A 23,173-nucleotide genomic window follows, 5' to 3' on the forward strand; every position below is an offset into this window, starting at 1 on the left:
GAGGTCCCTGGTTCCATCCCCAGTAATTGTATGCTGCTACATAACTTTTTGTATTTTTTTATACTTAAATTTCGTATCAATTGTTGTTTTTTATTTTATTTTTTTATTTTGAAAAAATGAAAAAAATCGTATTTTTTATTTATCAAGCGCGGGCTAAGCGCATTCGTTTATTTTTTGCAACAGATGATGGCTTTTTGCGCTTTAAAGAAAATTTGATTCTTGAATATACGGCGCCATACCTTTGGCCTATGCTCGTCTAGATGGCGACACCATTTTATATTTAACAATTTTTACTCATATCAGTAAAAGAACATGGGTCAAAATCATATGGCGTTCTAAAAATAAAAAAAATCATTTATCCATACATATATACATTTATTGATATTTTTTTTTTTCATTTTCATTTTAATCCTGTATCGAAAGATGGCAGTAAATTTACTGTGACTACAAAATTTAGTATGACAATAACCCTCTACTACATATAGGGACCGTGCGCGTTGGAGGGTCTGCCATCTTGTGGCCTGAATCGGAAACATGTACATTGCCAAAACAAGTTCTACCATCTACCGTTCTTGTAGGTACGTTTCCTTATGCATAGTAGGTTCTGTCATCTTGTGGGCTACATCGGAAGCATAAACGTCACATTTACGCCTCACGCCAAAAATCTGACGGCTCCTATGCTACCCCCTATAGTTCACGCACGCCCACTATAGGGACCGTGCGCGTTGGAGGGCCTGCCATCTTGTGGCCTGAATCGGAAACATATGTGCACATGTACATTGCCAAAGCAAGTGCTACCATCTACCGTTCTCGTAAGTACGTTTCCTTGTGCATTGTAGGTTCTGCCATCTCGTGGGCTACATCGGAATCATAAACTACACATCTACGCTTCGCGCCAAAGATCTGACGGCTCCTGTGCTGCCCCCTATAGTTCATGGACGTCCCCTATACACTTTATTCTCTTTAGATTAGATATTTAAATTCTTACTCGAGAATAAGTAACCAAATTTCGTCAGCTCATCTAAATGCTATCATAGCGCAGTTGGAAAGACGCTTACAAGCAAGGATATGGGAATAGGTACCCGGTTCGATCCCCAATAAATGCAATTTTTTTTATTTATTTTTTGCACTTAAACATCGTATGCTGATTGATCAAGCGAGCGCGAAGCGCGAGGTAAGCGTATTCGTTTGATTTTTTGTTTGAATATTTTTTTAGCGGTTTTAGTTCAAGGGCATGGCTGTTCCAGGAGTCAATTTCCACTTACGTTTATAGCATGGGCGGTCACCATCCATAAATCGCAGGGGTTAACATTGCCTAGGGTAGTGGTCGACCTTGGGCTCAGGGAACTAGCTGTAGGTTGCTCGTACGTTGCGCTTTCCCGGGCTCAAAGTCTAACTAACAATAATGTTAGTTAGACTTTGAGCCTTTTAATTTGGATCGCCTCGCTAAAATGGCCCATAATTTCCGCAAATAATTTTTTCTTCGAGGCAATTACTCCGTTCTCATTTTTTCCCAGTGGAATTTCTTCGCTTTATTTAATTTTTCGTGTACATTTTTTCCTTCTTTTCTCAATTTATTCCCTTTTCTTTTTAATCCCAGTAGTTAAAATAACCAGTAGGTTTTTTTTTCACTAACTAAATATTCTCTATCTCCACATTTTCTCTTTTTTTTAATGCTAGTGGTAAAAATAACCAGGTTTTTTTCAAATAGGTAAGTTAGGGTTATTTTTTTTGATGACCCTATAAACGAAACTGCTCCCAGAGATAGGTACGTTAGGCCTTGTTTGAATCAAAATGCGATTAGATTTATATAATAATCAACTTTTATTGAAAGCTAATTTTAAAAGCTACTACATCAGTTATGGCACAGAATGAAGAGAGCGCTGACCGCGCGTCAAAGACAAACTTATTCTAAAATGTTGCAAGCAACAAATATTAACACTAAAGTTAAGTATACAATATTTTATAAGCTATGTTCAGACTTGTCCTGAACATAATTGGGCCGGGCGAGTTGAGTTAAATTTAGATTTACAGATCAAAGACAAGAATTTAACGAGACAGACAATATTTAGTCAAGAGGTAAAGGACACAGCTTAGTAATAGGTCTGACATACAATTTGTCCCCCATTTTCACCTCGGCCACTCTGACTCTACCATCCTTTCCAGGAAATATCTTAACTATGCGGCCCATTGGCCAACACAACGGGGCAGTGTTTACATTTTTGACAAGAACTAAATCACCTATTTTTAAATTTGGTAGGTCATGCTTCCACTTGGGACGACTTTGCAACTGACAGAGGTAGTCTTTAGACCACGTCTTCCAGAAATCCTGCTTTAATCTAGTAACAATGCCCCAAAACTTTCTTAATCGATTAACTGGAACTTCAGTTAAATCAACATCTGGGTAACTTGTTATTGCCGTACCAATAAGAAAATGACCTGGTGTCAAGTATTTACCCTCATTAGGATCCAAGGATAGCAAGGGTCTCGAGTTCAAGATCCCTTCAAATTGAACGATCGCCGAATAAAGTTCCTCAAAAGTTAAACAATGATTTCCAACCACACGTTTTAAATGGAATTTGACACTCTTGACTCCGGCTTCCCAGAGGCCTCCAAATTGAGGCGCATAGCTTGGTATAAACTTGAATGAAATATATTTCTTATTACAATATCGATACACAGAATCTCTATGTTCATTTGAACATTGTAAATCATACAATTCTTTGAGCTGGTTTGCAGCACCTTTAAAAGTTTTAGCATTATCACAATAAATAACAGTGGGCATGCCACGTCTAGATATGAAACGATCGAGACATGCTAGAAAGGTTTCAGTTGTAAGGTTCGACACTAACTCTACATGTATTGCCTTTGTAGCAAAACATACAAAAAGGGCAATATAGCTTTTTGTAACAAGAGGTCTTCGTATTCTAGCAACTTTCGTGCTAAATGGACCACAAAAATCAATTCCAACATACTGGAAAGCTCTACTAGCTGTAATCCTCTCTACTGGCAAAGAACCCATCAACTGCTTTGCAGCTTCAGCCTTCAGACGCAAGCATGTAACACACTTGTTTACTACTTTCTTTACTTCCCTAATACCATTAATTATCCAATATTTTTGAGCTAGAGAACTCAGAACAGCTCTGGCACCCAAATGCAAAAGACGCAGGTGCTCCGTTTAATCAATAATGAAGTAAAAAATGACCCTTTCGGGAGAATTGGCGGATGCTTTCTAGCTTGCGAAATGTCTGCATTTTGCAGCCTGCCGCCCACGCGAAGGACACCACGCTGGTCCACGAAAGGATGTAAATCTGCTATCCCTGATTTAAGAGACCTACCTGACAGCAATGTTTCGATTTCGTTAGAAAAATGTTTCCTTTGCACATTTTTTATAATGACAATTAATGCTTCTTGAAGCTCTTTAGGGGTTAGCAATGTAGAGTCATATTGATGACCTGACTTAGAAGCATTTTTATAAAAGCGATAAATATACGCTATAACATTTTGAAGCCTATGTAGACTAGAATATTTTTCAAAGAGATGCTCGAATGAATCATCCCGCTGACTAACATTGCAAGATAAACCTTCGTTAATATTAATATCAAAATGCTTATCATGCAAGGACTGACTGAGAGCCTTGTTATCAAATGCAGGGTGCACATAATCCCCATGTGACAAATATTCAGGTCCGTGCCACCACAATTGCTTTCCTTGCAAGCTTTGGGGCTCCACTCCGCGGGAAATTAAATCCGCGGGATTATCGCATGACTTTACATAGGACCACTGATCATGGTTTGTGAGTTCCAGAATTTTCTTCACCCTATTATTAACATAAGTATTGACTTTTGTTTTTGTAGACTTAAGCCAGCACAAAACTATTTGTGAGTCACTGTATAAATATGTATTATGCGCAAATCTAGCTTTTAGCTTTTCGCTGACTCTAGATGCCAGCTGCGCCAATAGTAGAGCGCTGTTTAGTTCCAGCTGTGGTATAGTAAGGCTTTTAGCCAGTGGGGCCACTTTTGACTTGGCACAAAGCAATTTCGACTCTACAACTCCGTCTGATTTAAAAACTCTTACATAAATGCAACAACCGAAAGCTTTGAAAGACGCATCTGCATAACCCACTAACTCTACCAACATACATTCGTGACTATGCACTAGCCTAGGCAAGGAGACTCTACCCATCATTTTTAAATTAGCAAGAAATGTTTTCCATGCCTTAAGTTCAGCATCTGGTAAAGCTGTGTCCCAGCCCAAGGGCATAGACCACAAAAGCTGCATAAATATTTTAGCTGAAACTATTATAGGAGCTATGAGACCTAAAGGATCATAACATTTTCCAATAAATGAAAGAACTGTTCTTTTAGTATGATTGGTATCCTCATCATAGGGGGGACACTCAAATGTTAAGCTGTCTGAAGTAATATCGTACTTCAGACCTAAAGTTTTTATCACATTACTTGAATCTAAGTTTATTTGCTCAAAGTACTTCAAATTTTCTGGCAAATCGTCCAGAACAGCTGGGTAGCTAGAGCACCATTTATGTAATTTAAAATTACCTAATTTAAATAACTCAATCAACTCATTTTTAAGTTGGTAAAGATCATTGATATCATCTGAACCAGCTATGACATCATCTACATATGTATTATTCAAAATGGCTTGAGACGCAAGCGGGTAATCATGTCCAAATAATTTTACAAGCTCTACCAAACACCTAGTAGCTAGAAATGTAGAGCTCTTTAAGCCATATGTAACTGTCTGAAGCTGAAGGCAGCGGATGGGCTGGCCAGGACTATCCCGCCAGAGGATATTTTGAAGGCATCTATGTTCCGGGCTGACCAAAATGCACCTAAACATTTTTTGAACATCACATATCAAGGTGAATAAATAGGTCCGAAACAAAATTAATATGTCAAAGAGCTCACCCTGCACCACAGGTCCATTCAGCATGACATCATTGACAGACAGCTTATTTTTGGATTTCATGCTTCCGTCCATCACGATACGAAGCTTTGTACTTTTGCTGGCCTCGTTGAAAACAGGATGATGTGCTAGAAAGCTTACTGGTCTATTCAACATATCGTAAGAGTTAATATTGACCTCCCTAGCATGTCCCAATTCAACATATTCATCAATGAATTTTTTATACTGCTCTAGCAACTCTACATTTTTCATTAACTTTCTCTCTATCGAGTAAAATCTTTGTAAGGCAGCCGAAAAGGAGTTACCCAAATTTAGTTCACCTAAGGGCTGTTTAAGGGGAATGTCCACCTGAAATGTGTTATTATTTAAAGTAACTGACTCCTGAAATATTTTTTCAGCCTTTTCATATTCATCAGAAACCTTTTGTTGGGGTTCTGGCACCTTTTCGGCTAGCCAAAATTGATTCATAACATTTTCTAATTTTGTGCTGTCACTAACAGCAAAATTTGTTACTAAAGCAGTGTTTGAGATATTGCCAGATTGGTTTATCTTGCCACCAACAACATAGCCAAATACGGTGCTTTGCAAGACAAGCCCCTCAGGCAATTTGATACAATCATTTAATAATGATTCAAAATAAATATCACTTGCTAATAGCAATGAAATTTCTGATGGTGCATTAAAGTTTTCGTCAGAAAGTTTGACATGGCTTGGAAATTTCAGATTTGAACAATCAATATATTGTGGTGGCAAATGTGCCGTTACATCATCAACAACATGACAGTCAACATTAAATTTAACGTCTTCATATTGACAAGACCCCACAGGAATAATTACTGACCTATCCATAACAGAGGTCTGTTTATTGACACCAATTATATTTACACATTCTGCCTCAGTGGCAAAACCTAGCCTTTCTACAAGAGAAGTTGCGGCAAAAGATTCACTTGAGGCGGTGTCAAGCAATGCACGGCAGTAAACATCCCGGCCAAATTTATCAACAATTTTTACCTTCACTGTAGGTAATACTTTTTTATAAGATGCCTTCTTGACACATGTCAAAACAATAGATGCCGCCGCTGGTTGCTTGACATCTGAAGCATCCTCAGTATGCAAAAGGGTATTATGATGGCCTTTACATAATTGACATTTAAACTTGTACTTACAAGGTTTATCTGAGTGTGAGTTTATACAAACTGTACACAGCTTCTTCTCTTGCACAAAAGCCAAGCGGTCCTCGACGGAGGCTTCCTGAAATTTCACACAATTATAGATTGCATGGCCAGGTTTAGTACAAAATTTACAACCAGGTAATGATGCTACAACATTAGCAACCTTGGGGTAAGATTTGAATTTAGGAGTACCTACATTCTCATTTAGGGTAACCTTTTGAGGCAAACTATCCTCTAGCGCCATAGCACGCCTTTCTAAAAATTCAATAAACTCCGACATTGTTGGAAGAATTTGTGGGTCTCTCTCTAAGTGGAAAGCCCGGCTAGTATATTGATCTAGCTTCCTGCATAATATTGATTGAGCAACATATCCCATTTATCAACAGGTTCCTTTAAGTTTTTAAGTGCATGCAGCTGCTGCTGCACTTGTGATACAAATGACCTTATAGAGGCCGCAGTTCCCTTAGCCATGCATGGGATGTCTAAGATAACATGTATATGGCTTATGATAAGCCTGGACTTATTGTCATAACGCTTTTTTAATAACTCTAATGCCTCTGGATATGAGGCGTTGACTAAAGGCAAATTTACTATGACAGATAGCGCTTCATCAGACAAAAACTTTCTCAAGTAAAACAACTTCTGTACATCTGATAATGTTTTGTTTTTATCAATCACTGCTATGAACATTTCATAAAAGGGTTTGAATAGGGTAAAGTCCTTACCATTGTACACTGGTATATCAACATGGGGCAACTTCGAAGAAGAAACTCCAGCAACTTGAACTGTATCTGACCCTCGTAGAGACCTGAGAGTCTCATTAATCTTAGCCATCGTGCTAAAGTAGCGGTTCTCAAAGTCACCTGCATCCTCTGTGTCCTTGTCATCAAGGTTCAATATATCAAGTTGGATTGCCTCATAATCTTTGAGGGACGAGGCTAGTTTTTCCTTACGAGCCTCCAAGGACTCCAACGAGGCGGAATTTAAACTATTGGGGTCGTTAACAAACTGCTCGATGCGAGTCATAGACGCCTTGACTTGGCCGCGCATAATCTTTAACTTCTTAAGCTCCGCCATTGCCGTATTTCACAAAACAAACGCTCAATACCACTGGAAACACTATTTAAGCACAAACCCGCACTTTCGTACCAGAATTTGTTAAAAATTGCAGTTAAAAACTATAATAACTGTATGTTTATGCAGTACACAAATCGTGAAGAAAAATTCGATTGACAGACGTCACTGTTGACAGCTATTTGTCACTTTTACCGCCAACTCTAAAAGGGCAGTCTCACACGCACCGATGATGACGTTCCGTACTACCAACCTTACAATCTAGTCCCACCTGAGTTGACAATCTGTCAAAGTGTTCTCGATGTACCGCTCATACAAATCTGCCGGTACTTGCACAAAAATTCCTTTGTGCCGGCGAACTGGAACTTTCGCGATGATGGTTGCAGCACGGCGATAAATGATTTCGGGTTAATATCAACCGAAATCACGATGATAAATTCGTCCAAGCTATGGGTTGGACGAGGTTGCGGCGGGCGACGACAAGATATAGCAAGTCACCTTCGCCCTGCCAGCAAGCGATCTTCGTAGTATAACCACTAAACCACTGATTCTAAACTTTTTGAAAAGCTCGAAGGACCAACAATCGCATGTTTGAATCAAAATGCGATTAGATTTATATAATAATCAACTTTTATTGAAAGCTAATTTTAAAAGCTACTACATCAGTTATGGCACAGAATGAAGAGAGCGCTGACCGCGCGTCAAAGACAAACTTATTCTAAAATGTTGCAAGCAACAAATATTAACACTAAAGTTAAGTATACAATATTTTATAAGCTATGTTCAGACTTGTCCTGAACAGGCCTATTTTTTTTTGATGACCCTAAAAACGAAACTGCTCCCAGAGATAGGTAGGTCAGGGTTATTTTTTTTTTGATGACCCTAAAAACGAATCTGCTCCCAGAGATAGGTATGGTTAGAGCTATTGGCTGACAGCGTTTGGTTTTTTACTTGTAGTTTTTTAGATTACGTTTTAATTTTAGTGTTTTTGATATTTGTTGTATGTGAAATACCTACAAGTAACAAATATAATTACTACACTATTAACATACAGTAACAAGAAAATATTATCCTAGATATTTAAAAGAACGAAAACTATAAGGAAAAGATTAATTTAAAAATATTAAAAATAGGCGATTGCGGAAGAAAACCATTGGGAAAATATGGGAACGGAGTAATTGCTACCGAGAATGAATGATTTCGGGAAATTGTGGGCAACGCAAAATATGAGAACGGAGTAATTGCCTCGAAGAAAAAATGATTTTCGGAAATTATGGGCCGCACTCGCGCACGAAGCTTCTTAGTTGCAGTTTACAGGTTAATTCAAAGGTAATGTTGGTTTCCTAACATAGGTAGAGTTAGACCAAGAAAAGTCTGCAGAGATTTTGACACTGGCACAAATAACATTGGCACTGCGTGTGCTGTCAAAATCTCTGCAGACTTTTCTTGGTCTAACTCTATCCACTTTTCTATACAATTAGTATAGCGACGTGTATACTTAAGGGGCATCGACCGTACACTGACATCGGGATGATATTTTTATCATGTTATTTAGTAGTCATCGTGCGTCTCGCTTGCGCCAATACATGTACGGACAAGAACGAGTGAAATGCACGATAACTAAATGACATCAGTTAGATGTCTTTCTGATATCAGTGTAAGTTTGAATTGGCCTGTTAGCCAAAACTTGTTTCGTATGTCCATATGTTCTACTCTACAGGTCGCATATCTAAACCAATTCCCGAATTTTGTAAGCAATTGATAGTTAAGTTTTTATGGTCAAATTAGATTCTCTAAATTCTTCAAAACAACGGAACCATACATTTATTCAGTTTTAAACTCTGCTCGCGAGGTCTACAGCTCACAGAGCCACTAGTATTAAACGCTATAATCACAAAAGTTATAAAAATTGATGAGTATAACATTCAAAGGTAATATCAATAATTATTCAGAAATATTTTAAGGCATATAGTTTATCGGACTAATGGTCGTTAATCATATCGTTTTAATGACTTCCCTTTGTTTCCCATAAACTTACTGTTTCGAATTTCGATAGTCAGAAAATGATATCCTCTAATATTCTAATATTTAGGTGCTATAATATTAAACATGATGAAGTGGATTATGTATTATGTATGTTGAATTAAACACATATTTCGCACTGGTTCTTTATTTATATAAAATACGTGTTTTTGGTACAAATCTAAATCGAAAAGTCCTCTTATTTTTATATGTCATTGTTTAAATGTAGAAAATCAATAAAAGTAAATCAAATAAGGTTTTAATACCGAACATTCTCGGCCCTTTTAACAGAAAATTAACTTAAATTATACTAGCTATTCTAGCTAATTAATAGGTAACAAAATAATTTTGTTTATTGGCCTAATGAAAACACCTTTCTGGGTTCTGACTTGGACAGACCGTACTAAATTGTCCGATGTATTTTTATTAATAGATATTATTTTACCCAGCGGCCAACAAGCAGGTGGAGTAGCTTCATCTTTTAACAAAACAATTTGTCCAATATCTAAATTGGTCCTTCTCTGCAGCCACTTGCTTCTTGGTTGCAGCTCACTCAAGTAATTATTATAAAACTGTACCCAAAACTTTTGTTTTATTTGAGTAATTTTTTGATACATATTTAATCTATTTTCCGCTTTATGAACAATACTAGGCTCAGGAATATCTGAAATTGGAGATCCAATTAAAAAATGAGCCGGTGTTAGGCAAACAATATTGTCGTTATCAGGAATGTCAAAAACTGAGCATAAAGGCCTTGAATTCAGAATACCCTCAATCTGAACAAGAACTGTGTAAAAAAATGCATAAGTCAATCTGACATTACCTAAATATCTTTTCAATAAACTTTTAACAGACTTAATTCCAGCCTCGTAAATTCCACCCATGTGGCTGGCAAGAGGAATTGTGAATTTCCACTCTATGCAACTGACATTACAATAGTCTATTACTTGACTATATGAAGTATTATTTTTAAATAACTGATACAATTCATGAAGCTCGTTATTTGCTCCTTTAAAATTTGTAGCATTATCCGAGTACAAATGTGTACAGTAACCTCTGCGACTAATAAATCGTTTCAAGGCGCAAATAAAGGCTTGTGAGGACAATTCTGTAACTAGCTCTAGGTGTATTGCCTTAGTTGACAGACATATAAACAAGCATATATATCCTTTAGTGTACTTACAATTTCGAAGCATAGAATTTCGAATATATACTGCTCCGCTAAAATCAACACCAACATGTAAGAAAGCTCGTGTTAAAGTGACTCTTGGAGCGGGTAAGCTAGCCATCTGCTGCTCACAGGCTTCAGCATTGTATCTGACACAGCGAACGCATCTATGTATGACTTTTCTGACTTCCATACGACCGTTAAGTGGCCAATATTTTAACCTTAGTCCGAAAAGCGTGCCTTGTATGCCTATGTGCAACAAACGAAGGTGAAACTGTTCTATTAACAGAGTTGTCACGTGTTCTTTACCTGGTAACACTATCGGGTGTGCTTGACTGTAAGGTATGATAGAATTTTGAATACGACCACCCGTACGAATAATATTATCGTCATCAAGAAAAGGGTTGAGCTTACGCAGAGGGCTTGACTTGTAAGTGTGTAAGCTACGAACGTCAGTGTGTTTATTCTCACTAGTAGTACTATTCGAGTTTATGTTATTTGTGGACTGTATAATATGTGATTTCAATGTGTGTAACTCTTGGTACTCCTTAGAGAAATGTACGCGCTGAATCGTTTGAATTATGAAGTTGTGTGCACTTTTCAGTTCCTGTGTTGTGAGAAAAGACACAACTTTAGTCAAATTACGTAAGTTATTTATAAACCTAAACATGTAAGCTAATACTCTAGTCAGTTTGTTAAAGTTAGAATGTTTCTGAAAGTATGTATAGAAATCATCCTGTATATCTTGTTGAGTACACACAGTATGAGCGGTGCGTGGCTCGATCACTTCAATCTTCTGCTCATCGTCAGTAATCACAGGTGATGATGTCATTGGCCATGTACTAGGATCTCGAAGCAGCCAATCTGGACCGTTCCACCAGAGTGAGTTGCTCTGTAAGTTCTGTGGGTAAACTCCTCGTGTGAGTAATCAGCAGCGTTCTCTTTGGTATTGACGTAATTCCACATTTTAGACTTAGTCAATTCTATAATCTCCATTAGTCTATGAGACACAAATGTGTGTAGTTTTTTGTATGGCGACTTAATCCAGTGTAATACAATCTGTGAATCTGTGAATAATACAATGTCATGTATTTTAAATTTGTCTTTGAATGCTCTTCTCAGCTTGTCAACTAGGTGTGCTAACAATAAGCATCCAGATAGTTCAAGTCTTGGCAATGATTGAACACGAATTGGACTGACTCTTGTCTTCACCATAACAAGACTGCAGGTGGGTTCTTTGTTAGGATATGTAGCTCTGAAATAAACAACAGCACCGAAGGCTTTCGCAGAAGCATCACTGAACCCTATCAAGGTTATCCACGTTGGTATATCAGAGAAATAGTATCTAGGGACATTAATGTTTTTGAGCTCGGGCAGATTAGCTTGAAACTCTAGCCAAGTTCTTTGTAGATCTTCTGGAATGACCATGTCCCAATCAATCTTGGCTTTCCAAATGTCTTGCATGAGGATCTTGGCTATAATGACCGTTGGCGCTAGTATGCCAATAGGATCATATATTTTTGCTATTGCAGACAGTATATTGCGTTTAGTAAGCTCGAACTGTTGTAGCTCTGGAATAGCTGTAGTAAGCGCGTCGCTTTGTGGTAACCACTTCACTCCCAACGTCTTGACAGCTGCGCTAGGGGTAAAATCATATACTGCGTCATCATTTGTAGAATCAGCATTTGTAAGTAGTTGAGGCTCATTCGTAGTCCATTTATGAAGAACGAAGTTTCCCTTTTGTAAAACTTCTATGAGTTGACTACAAACTTGTTGCGCCTGGTCAAGAGTGTCTGCTCCAGATAGGAAGTCGTCCATGTAACGTGTGTCAGCGGCTTCTGGATATTCTTCTTTATGTTGTCCAGCTAACATGCGCAGAGTCCGGCATGCTAGATAAGGCGCGCATTTTGTACCGTATGTTACAGTTTTTAACTGAATGCATTTTAAAGGCTCTGACTTCGAATCTCGCCATAATATTCTTTGTAGCGGCCTTTGCTCTTCTTTAACCAAAATAGTCCTAAACATCTTGACTATGTCGCAAGTGAACGCATATTTGTACATTCGAAATCTGAGTATTATGTCAAGTACGTCATTGTATATGTTCGGTCCGTCTAACATTATGTCATTGAGAGACAATCCCGTCGACGTCTTGCTACTCGCATTGAAAACCGTCCTTAATTTTGTAGATCGACTTTCTGGCCTTAAAATACCTAAATGTGGCAAAAAGCACTGTGGCACTTGTGTGTGTTGAAAGTCATCAATATACTCAGCATGACCTAGCTCAATGTATTCATAAATGAACGCCTTGTATAATGTGTAGAGCGTGGGGTCTTTTTGAAACTTAGACTCAAGACTTAATAAACATCGATAGGCTTTTTGAAACGAATTACCTAAATCTTGAACCTTTTCGTTTTGTATAGGCATTTCGACTACGAAATGTCCAGTCTCAGCTTGCACTGTTGTGGCAAGAAATAACTGTTCGCAATATTTTTGCTCAGGTGTAAACACGACCTTAGGACTTACCTCTTCCTGCTGCCAAAACCTAACTAATAAATCATCAGTCGTAGGCGAGTCAACAATGTGTAAAGCAATATGAGCGCTATGTGTCTTATGTGTGCCCGATATGCATTCTTTGAGAGGACCTCCAACGACCCAACCAAAAACCGTTTCGATCAGTAAAGGTTTGTTATCATCATCATCATCATCATCTCAGCCATAAGACGTCCACTGCTGAACATAGGCCTCCCCCTTGGACCTCCATACGTGCCGGTTGGAAGCGACCCGCATCCAGCGTCTTCCGGCGACCTTAACAAGATCGTCTGTCCATCTTGTGGGTGGACGTCCTACGCTGCGCTTGCTAGTCCGTGGTCTCCACTCGAGCACTTTTCGACCCCATCGGCCATCTTCTCTGCGTGCAATGTGGCCTGCCCATTGCCACTTCAGCTTGCTAATCCGGTGGGCTATGTCGGTGACTTTAGTTCGTCTACGGATCTCCTCATTTCTGATTCGATCACGTAGAGAAACTCCGAGCATAGCCCTCTCCATAGCTCGTTGAGCGACTTTAAGTTTTGAGATGAGGCCGATAGTGAAAGACCACTTTCGGAGCCGTAAGTCATCACTGGTAACACACATTGATTAAAGACTTTCGTCTTGAGGCACTGAGGTATGTCGGACGAAAAGACATTACGTAGTTTCCCGAACGCTGCCCAACCGAGTTGGATTCGGCGGTTGACCTCTTTCTCGAAGTTGGACCTACCTAATTGGACTACTTGTCCTAGGTAGATGTACGAGTCAACAACTTCGAGTACCGAGTTCCCAACAGAGACTGGGATGGGCACAACATTGGCATTTGACATAAGTTTCGTCTTGTCCATGTTCATTTTCAAGCCCACCCGTTGTGAAACTCGGTTGAGGTCATCGAGCATCATGCTGAGTTCCTCCATCGACTTTGCCATGACTACGATATCGTCGGCAAACCGAAGGTGAGTGATGTATTCGCCGTTGATGTTGATGCCAAGTCCTTCCCATTCCAGGAGCTTGAAGGCGTCTTCCATTACGGCAGTAAACAGTTTCGGAGAGATAACGTCTCCCTGCCTTACGCCTCTTCGCAATGGAATCGCCCTCGTGCTCTGCTCCTGTACTCGGACCGACATGGTGGCGTTACTATACAAACACTTCAACACTTCGATGTACCGATAGTCAATATGGCATCGCTGAAGAGACTCAAGCACCGCCCATGTTTCCACCGAATCGAAGGCTTTCTCATAGTCCACAAACGCTAAGCATAATGGCAAGTTATACTCTTCGGTCTTCTGTATAACTTGCCGCAGCGTATGGATGTGGTCTATGGTACTATAGCCTTTTCGGAAACCGGCTTGTTCGGGAGGCCGGAAGTCATCAAGTCTGTGTTCGAGACGGTTCGTGATGACCCTTGAAAACAGCTTATAGACATGGCTCAGAAGCGTGATGGGTCTGTAGTTCTTCAATAGGTTGTTATCACCTTTTTTGAAGAACAGCACCACCTCGCCTCTATTCCATGTTTCAGGCGTTATGCCCTCGGACAAGACGGAATTAAAGAGCTTCTGGAGGACTTTAAGTACCGGTGTTCCACCCGCTCTCAGAAGCTCTGAAGTGATTCCGTCTTTGCCCGGCGCCTTGTTGTTCTTAAGCTGCTTCAGGGCCATCCTAATCTCGTACAGACTGATGTCCGGGATATCTTCGGTATAATGTCGGGACAGCTTGGCTCTTGGATCTCCTACCAAGCTGTCAACGGGCTTTGCGATCGAAGTGTATAACTGTCCATAGAACCTCTCAATCTCACCTAAAACCTCCGCTTTGCTCGACGCTATGCTGCCATCTTCCCGTTTCAGCTTTGTCAGCTGGCTTTGCCCAATAGACTTGTCCTTTGCGAACACTTTGGAGCCTTGGTTTCGCTCAATAGTCTCTTTAATACGGTTAGTATTAAAGAGACGCAGATCATGTCGCAAGGACTTAGATATACGTCTATTGAGCTGCCTATATGACTCCGCGTCATCGGGAGACTGCAACTGTAGCGAGCGTCGTTCAGCCATGAGGTTTAAGGTTTGCTCGGTCAATTTCTGAGGTCTATCTTTACGGCGGGATCTAAAAAACTTAGACCCTACTGTGTGGACAGTTTCCACTAGCCCGTCGTTGATTTCGTCCACTGAAGCCAAGTTCTCTAGGCAAGCAAAGCGGTTAGAGAGCTCGAGTTGAAAGCTTTCGGGGTTTTGAACATAGGCTCGAGTAGGTCGGAGCGTAGACTTCATCAGGCTGGACCTTTCAAGTTTAATATTGATATTCAGTGTGCCTCTTACGATTCGGTGATCACTACCGGTCTTTACCCTGTTGATCACAGAGACATCACTGAATATCCGTTTCTTGTCGGTCATGATGAAGTCTATCTCGTTTCTCGTGGAACCGTCAGGACTCATCCAGGTCCATTTCCTGTGAGGCGGCTTCTGGAAGAAAGAGTTCATCATGAAGAGTTCCTCTCTCTCCAGAAAGTCGGCCAGCCTCTGACCCCTAGGGTTCCGTTGCCCATACCCAAATTGCCCCACTCTCAACTCATCCCCGCTTCTCTTGCCCAACTTTGCGTTGAAGTCCCCCATAACAACAGTAAAGTAGGTTTTAGAAGTATGTATGGCCCTACTTACGTCCTCATACATAGCTTCTACTTCATCATCGGAGTGTGACGAGGTCGGTGCGTATACCTGAATGACCTTCAGCGAATATCTTTTGGATATTCTGAGTATTAGGTATACCACCCTGCTCGACACACTGTCGATGGTTATTATGTTGTTTACGAGGGACTTGTGAACGAGAAACCCGACACCACCTTGGGACTGTTGGTCGCCCTCCCGGTGGTAGAGCAAGTTACCAGACTTCAGGGTTGTCGTGTCCTCCCCCTCTCTACGGACTTCGCATAACCCTACAATGTCCCAGTGTAACCTGCTCAGTTCCTCTTCCAGCTCGCAGATCTTTTCGTCAGTCCTCATAGTGCGTATGTTGTGTGTTACCAGGGCCAGTCGTCGTCGGGGCGGGTAGCCGGATCTTTGCCGGAGATTCTTAGCACCCCTGACCCCGCTAATGCCCTGACCGCTACCATAGCCAGAGCACCGGGGGTCGCCGGAACCTCGGGGCCGTGGTTCTATTGTGCTCATCATGATGGGGGGTGAATGCCATAATCGCCACGCTTGGCAGGCGGGTTGGCGATCGCAGTCGAGTACACCGAATTTGAGGGACGCTGCTGCCCGTCCACCGGTGGTCTTGGACGTAGTTTAAGGACATACCCGGGTCCTGGACGTAGTTTAAGGACATACCCGGGTCCTGTCCAAAGGTTTGTTATGTCCAAGGCTAATCTTATTGTTTAGCAACAACGAATAGAAATATTCAGCTCCTATAAGAAGGTCTATCTCGTCAGGTTCGTAAAATGTAGGGTCTGCAAGCAATTTGTTAATTTTTGCAGGAATGTTCCATGTACTTGTGTTTATGTGTACATGAGGTAGAGGAAGGGTTATTTTATCCATGACAATAAATTCAAGACTCGTTGTAAAGTCAGAATGTCTAGAAGCTATGTTCGCTTTCATACATAATTGCGTTTGCTTACCTGTCACGCCAACGCCGTATATATGGTGGCTATCGTGATATAGCTTACTGTTCATCCTCTTGAGAAGCCTGTGAGCAACCATATGGATTTCGCTTCCATTGTCCAACATGGCACGCGCAGGATGCCATGATCCTGTCTCATCTTGTATATTTATTATCGCTGTAGACAAAAGAATCTGTTTATTAGTGTTTACCACATGCATTGCAGTAGGCGTCACTATATTTTTTTGACATTGTGTATGTGTAACGTCATTGACAGTTGTCGGTTTCGTTAATGTATGTGTATTGTGTGTCAGCTGTTGCTGTGGCAGCTGTTGCTGTGACAACTGTTGCTGAGTCTGCTGTTGCAGGGAATGCTGTTGCAATGAAGTCGTAGCTGACTGTTGCTGCTGTTGAGCTGTAGATTCTGTAGCGATAGCAATGTTCGCGCGTTTAGGGGGAGGGTTAGCTAAGTGAATCAAACTATGATGCTTACCGTGGCATGTAGAGCACGACTTTTTGGAGCATTTATGTTTGGCAGTGTAAGGCTGTAAGCAATTGTAGCACAAAAACTTGGATTTTATGTAGTGTATACGTTTGTCAACTGGCATTTCCAAAAATTGTACACATTTGGCTATATTATGTTGCCCTTGACAAAGAGTACATATTTCATTACAGTCATCAGATGTAGAGACGTGTACAAGCTTGGGGGTTGATTTGGATTGAGGAAACTTGTCAGATTTATTGTCATTCATAAGCTCGAATGCTGTTGCACGCAGCTTAAGGAAATCTAAAAGCTCCTTTATTGTAGGAATTGAATTCTCTTTCCTTGTCAACTCCCATGCCGCCCTCAGAGAATTGTCTAATTTCTGAGTAATTATATAAACTAAAAGTACATCCCATTGTTGCACTGGCAGGTTTAAAGCACTTAGAGAATCTAGACTTTGTTGTAATACATTTAAGAACTCTTTTATGTTAGATCTGTTAAGTATAGGAAAACTCATAAAGCTCTTTAAGTGAAAATTTACAATAATAGTTTGGTTTTCATACCTGTTTTCTAGTATACTCATGGCTTTACTGAAATTTCCGTCGAGAATAAGAAGGGAGTTAATCAAACCCGCAGCTTCGCCCTTCAAGCAGCTCTTCAGATACTGCATGCGTTGCAGCTCCGGCACGTTTCCTCCGTCCATGGCACACTGGAAAAGGTTTTTAAACGCAGGCCACTCGCGTATGTCACCGCTGTATGTCGGAAGCTCTAATTTTGGGAGTTTGTACACCGGTTGACTTTTTGCTTTGATGTCCTCTTCTTTTTTCTCCAACAGTTTGTTAATGAGCGCTCTAGTTTGGTAATATCTGGACTCCATGATCGATCGTTCCTCGTCGGCTTTCTTCTCGTCTTGTTCTAAGAGCTCAATTGCCTGTTGAACTTGATCGAATTTCTCCATTTGTGTAGATAAGTCGGCACATCGCAACTTTATCTCATCTATGTTCAAACTATCTTTGTCGGATGAATTCAATCCAGTAACGTAGTTTACGATTCTGGTCACCTTACCTTTTATTATACTTCTTGTACTTTTTAACGTTTTATATTCTTCCGTGTCCGTCATTATGTGTGTAACTGTTGTTACGTATTTCGGCACGAAATATTCTTATTTATGCACTGTTGGCTCAAGTAGGACCAAAATGAAGTGGATTATGTATTATGTATGTTGAATTAAACACATATTTCGCACTGGTTCTTTATTTATATAAAATACGTGTTTTTGGTACAAATCTAAATCGAAAAGTCCTCTTATTTTTATATGTCATTGTTTAAATGTAGAAAATCAATAAAAGTAAATCAAATAAGGTTTTAATACCGAACACATGACTTTCAATAATTATGTCAAATAAAGGGACCCCCATTTTTAATGACTAAAGTGAATTACGTCTAAGAAACCAAATCAATAACATCCTTCATATAAAGAAAAAAGAAATCTGTTTCCTCAGGTAGTGTTAGTTACCTTGTGTCCCTCAGAGCGGAAATAGGAGCCCCGGTGAGCGGGGCTCCGTCGACTCTTTGGCGGGACAAAATGGCTTAATAAGCCACATGAAAAATAAGAAATGGCGGGGAAATCAGTAAGCCAAACAAAAGAAATCTGTTTCCTCAGGTAGGTTCGTTAGTTACCTTGTGTCCCTCAGAGCGGAAATAGGAGCCCCGGTGAGCGGGGCTCCGTCAACTCATTGGCGGGACGAAATGGCTTAATAAACTACATGAAAAACAAGAAATGGAGGGGAAATCAGTAAGCCAAATAAAAATAATCCCCAGGTAGGTAGGCAAGCATGCAATATGTATTGTTTAATTTTATAACTAGGTATTGACAATATGACTAATAAAAATTATAACGTTTTCCATCGTTATGGTCTAAAAAAATCGGAACTTAAAATTTAGGGAATGAAATAGAGCCCATACTTATAATCATAATCATAATAATTTATTTATAAAACCAATTTATACGTCATTAATAAATACATAATTAGTAGTAGTACCTATAGTGATTTACTACAATACACGGTACTCATGATAGTAATTACAAACAGTTTTGATTAATTGAGAATATAATAATAATATTAGTCAATTTTAAAATGTAGTATGTTAATACTATTCGGTGGAACATTAACATAGTAAACAGTAATCATTGCGCCTTATACGCAATGAATTCGTTATAGTTATAAAACGATTGCTCGATAAGCCACTGCTTTAAGCGAAATTTAAAGCTGCCCAAGCTTGGAGCATCAATTATGTTTTTTGGCAACTTATTGTAGATTGTGGGACCCATGACGTGAGTGAGTTTAGATGACTTGGTCAACTTCCGGCTTATACCCACAATCTTATCTGCGTTCCGCGTTTCGTACGAGCTTAACATTCTAAATGTTTTAAATGACGCCAGATTCACTCTCACATATACGGCTACATGCAGAATGACTATTGCCGGCAGTGTTAATATGCCTAGCTTGATAAAAAGAGGCTTAGCGTGGGTATCGTGGGGAACTCGAGCGATAATTCTCACTGCGCGTTTTTGGAGGCGGAACACCCGCTCCCACTCTGCACAGCGACCTCAGAGCTCATCGCCATACTGCAGCAGTGAGTGCACCGTGGCGAAGTAGCAGGTGCGCGCCGCCTCTGCAGACACCGACCTCGCAACCCGGCCCAGTGCGAAGCACGCGCTCCCCAATTTTCCACAAAGTCTGTCTACGTGTTGATTCCAAGCCAGGCACGTGTCGATCTCAAACCCTAAGAAGGTTGTGTTGCTGGCTTGTTCAAGTACCTCATCGCCTACCCTGACAGTGAGCGGTCTTGTCGGACGGCCAGCGAGATTGAAAACAAGGTAATGAGTTTTCTTCAGGTTCAAGGATAGCCCGTTCACATCAAACCACTCGGCCAGCTGTGCAGTAGTTTGGTTCAGTTTTTCCTCAATACTTTCGACGCTCGGTGCAGTGACAACTGCGGCGACGTCGTCAGCATACATCAGAACCTCGGCAGTATCTATGGACTCAGGCAGGTCATTTAAGAGCAGTGAAAAAAGCAGGTTGGAGACCGACGATCCCTGTGCTACGCCCATGGAGGCTCCCAGAGGGTCTGACTTCACCCTTCCTCTATCACCTACGACTATCTGAAACCTGTTGCGCAGCATACTCTCAAACAGTGACAGCGGCGCGCCGTTTATCCCATAATGGCGCAGCTTTTCTGTAATCACGCCATGATCTGCTACATCAAAGGCCTTTGACAGGTCGCAGCACAAGACTGCAACCTGCTGTTTTCTCTCCTTTGCGACCATGATACGTTTTAACAACTCGCGAGTCAAAGATGTCGTTGACTGGCCCTCTCTGTATGCAAACTGCTTCACAGACAGGGCACCCGTAGCAGCTAAAAAGGTCGAGAGGCGACTGCTGAGACTCTTCTCCAGAACTTTCGCTATTGCTGGGATTATGGAGACAGGTCTATAGGCATCCATGTCGACCCTTTTCCCTTTACCTTTAAAAAATGGCGCAACCTTGCTGATTTTAAGTGGAGAGGGGTATCGACCTTCTTTAATACACATGTTGAACAGTTTCGCCAAGCACGTCGCAAATGACCCTGGGGCCATCCTTAACAGTAACATGTTGACGCCTTACACATCCTTGGATGGCTTAGGCGGAATTCGTGACGTAATTATTTGATAGACCTCGTCTGTGCTGAATGTACTAAGTCGCAGAGAGCGGTCCGCGGAGGGGCGCGCAGCGCAAAGCTTGTCCAGGGCACACACGACGTCTGCGCAGGGTGCGCCGCACGCCGCTGCCGCACCTAGAAACCTTGCGTTCATGGCGTTCACCGCGTCTTTTTTTGACAAAAATTTAGTTCCGTCCTTATTCAATATCGCGTCGGTAACGTCGAGTGTCAAGCTATTGTGCTTACCCCGCTCTTTGTTTACTATATTCCACAGAGCCTTCGATTTGTTCTTGTGTGCAGAGATTATGTTATTATAATAATTAGACTTCTCACGCAGGACCAACCTATCGTAATGAATTTTCATGTCAAGTATTAATTCCATTATAATATTGTTATTAGAATACCTATCGCTAACTTTTAAGATGTCAAATAATAAAGATTTGTACATTTTGACATCCTGAGTTATCCAGGAACAATCCTGCTTCTTACATGAATTTATTTTTTTAAGTGGAAAACATATATCATATTTATTAATTATTGTGTTTATAATAGAATTTGCCAGATTTGTAGCCAGTTGCGTAGCTAGGGGTGGGCGGCGGGGGCGGCCCGCCCCGGGTGTCACCCATTTAGGGGTGACACCCGACCGTGAACATGAGTAGTGTCATCTATAAAAATTCGTAAAACTGTGGCAGATTGCACCATCGCCATTAAGGATATACAACATGCCCACGAGGAACCCGAGAGATTTTGGAATTCGCCTAGTTTCAGAGTCCAGTACCACCAGCCAGCTAAAAAAAAACATCGTTTTATTGTTACTTAAGTGCAAAATGTTTTTTTGATGGCGATGTTGCTACTATGGGACCTAGTCCAAATATCCTTATTCATAGAATGTAAAAAAGTGACAAGTACACTTTGCAAAAAACTCTAGGTTTTACAAAAAAAATTAAAATTCTTTTTGAGTTAGTTTTACAAATAGCATTTATATTTTATGTACAAATACGTACAAAAAATCGAAAAAAAAAAATTTTTTTTTCGCTAAATTGACATAAACTCTTTTAATAATATTTTTTCTTTCTTTTGGCCTCGGAAATGCGTGGTTAAAATCTCTCGAGTTCCTCGTTGGCACCTGGTATGCAACAATAATATGTTGGCGCCTCGTAGATTTTTTTTTAAATTCAGGACCATTGTATAGGTTTTTTCTTAAATTATGTGATTCTTTCTGTAATTGGCAAAAAAAGTTTAAATTATTTTTGAGTGCCTGTTTTACAAATTATAGCATTTACATTTTATGTACAAATACGTACAAAATATCGACAAACAATTTTTTTTTGGTGAAATTGACGTAAACTCTTTTAGTATTTTTTCCTTACTTTGGCCTCAGAAATGCGTAGTTAAAATCTCTCGGGTTCCTCGTGGGTATGTAACAATAATATGTTGGCGCTTCGTAGATTTTTTTTATTCAGAATTGTTTTTTTTTATTATGTAATTATTTCTGTAATTGAGAAACTATGTCACTGTTTCTAATTGGGTGACTCTGGACTATTTGAAATGGGATTTTACAGAATCTCTTCCAAATCTGGCACTTGGCAAAAAAAGTTTTAATTTTTTTTTTAACATAAATTATTTTTATATCTTTCACGGGACAATGATGACTCGGACCTTTGAAAGGCGTGCGCGGAGCCCAAGCCAACACGTAGATGCCCTTTTGACACTTATGAAATGTGAGTTACACCGAGCGGATACTGTCCTTGCCCGTGTCATAGAACGCGCGCAGATGCAACATCCGCCAGGGGTGTGGACTATTGAGAGTTCATGGAATCTAAAATGAAAGTGATGGAGTAAATTATGAGCTATAGAATATTAAAGATAAATTACTATTACTTTTTTAAATAATTATATTTTTACAATTTTGATTGAATTTTGGGGTGACGCCCACAATTTCCGCCCCGAGTGCCACCCATGCTAGCTACGCCACTGTTTGTAGCATATAGGTTTTTTGCCAATATATTGTCCCAGTCAACACTATCGATGGCCGCAGCGAAGTTGGTTTGGTTATTTAGTGAAAAGCTCCTAGCAAATGCAGAAGTACTATCCAATTCGCTTTTGTTTCTCACTCGCACCTCGGCTTTGAAAGCATAGTGATCGCTCAAATTTGTGACGACTGGTGAAACACACACGGACCCAGTAGCTAAATTTGAATATAGGTGGTCCAGACAGGGCTTATCGTTATAACCTGCGATAAAAGACCTTACAACGATTATTGTAAGCAAGTTTATTGCCTTCAACATTATGTAATGGTATACCTTCTGGACTTTGAATATTATGAGTAACAAATTTTATGACTAACAATAATAATGACCTGCAAAAATCGGAACTGCGATTTATATTGTTAAAATTTATGACTATTGACAATATGACTAATAAAAATTATGATGGAAAACGTTATGGATTGAAAAAATCGGAACAAAAAATGTATGGGAACCAATAGAGACCCGTATAAAAATCATCACCTAG

General features: G+C 40.1%; 1 protein-coding gene across 1 annotated transcript; it reads right to left on the reverse strand.

Annotated features, from left to right (window-relative positions):
• Positions 1 to 13,136: 13,136 nt before the first annotated feature.
• On the reverse strand, positions 13,137 to 17,915 carry LOC134805838 (uncharacterized). Its single transcript, XM_063779043.1, has 3 exons — positions 17,521 to 17,915; positions 15,228 to 15,972; positions 13,137 to 14,807 (listed from the first exon to the last, which is right to left on the reverse strand). The coding sequence occupies exons 1-3, from the start codon at positions 17,913 to 17,915 to the stop codon at positions 13,326 to 13,328; spliced, it is 2,622 nt and encodes an 873-aa protein (XP_063635113.1). The 3' UTR covers positions 13,137 to 13,325.
• Between the last annotated feature and the right edge of the window lie 5,258 nt (positions 17,916 to 23,173).

Source organism: Cydia splendana, unplaced genomic scaffold (assembly GCF_910591565.1).
Source record: "Cydia splendana unplaced genomic scaffold, ilCydSple1.2 scaffold_68_ctg1, whole genome shotgun sequence".
In the NCBI taxonomy this organism is placed as follows: domain Eukaryota; kingdom Metazoa; phylum Arthropoda; class Insecta; order Lepidoptera; family Tortricidae; genus Cydia; species Cydia splendana.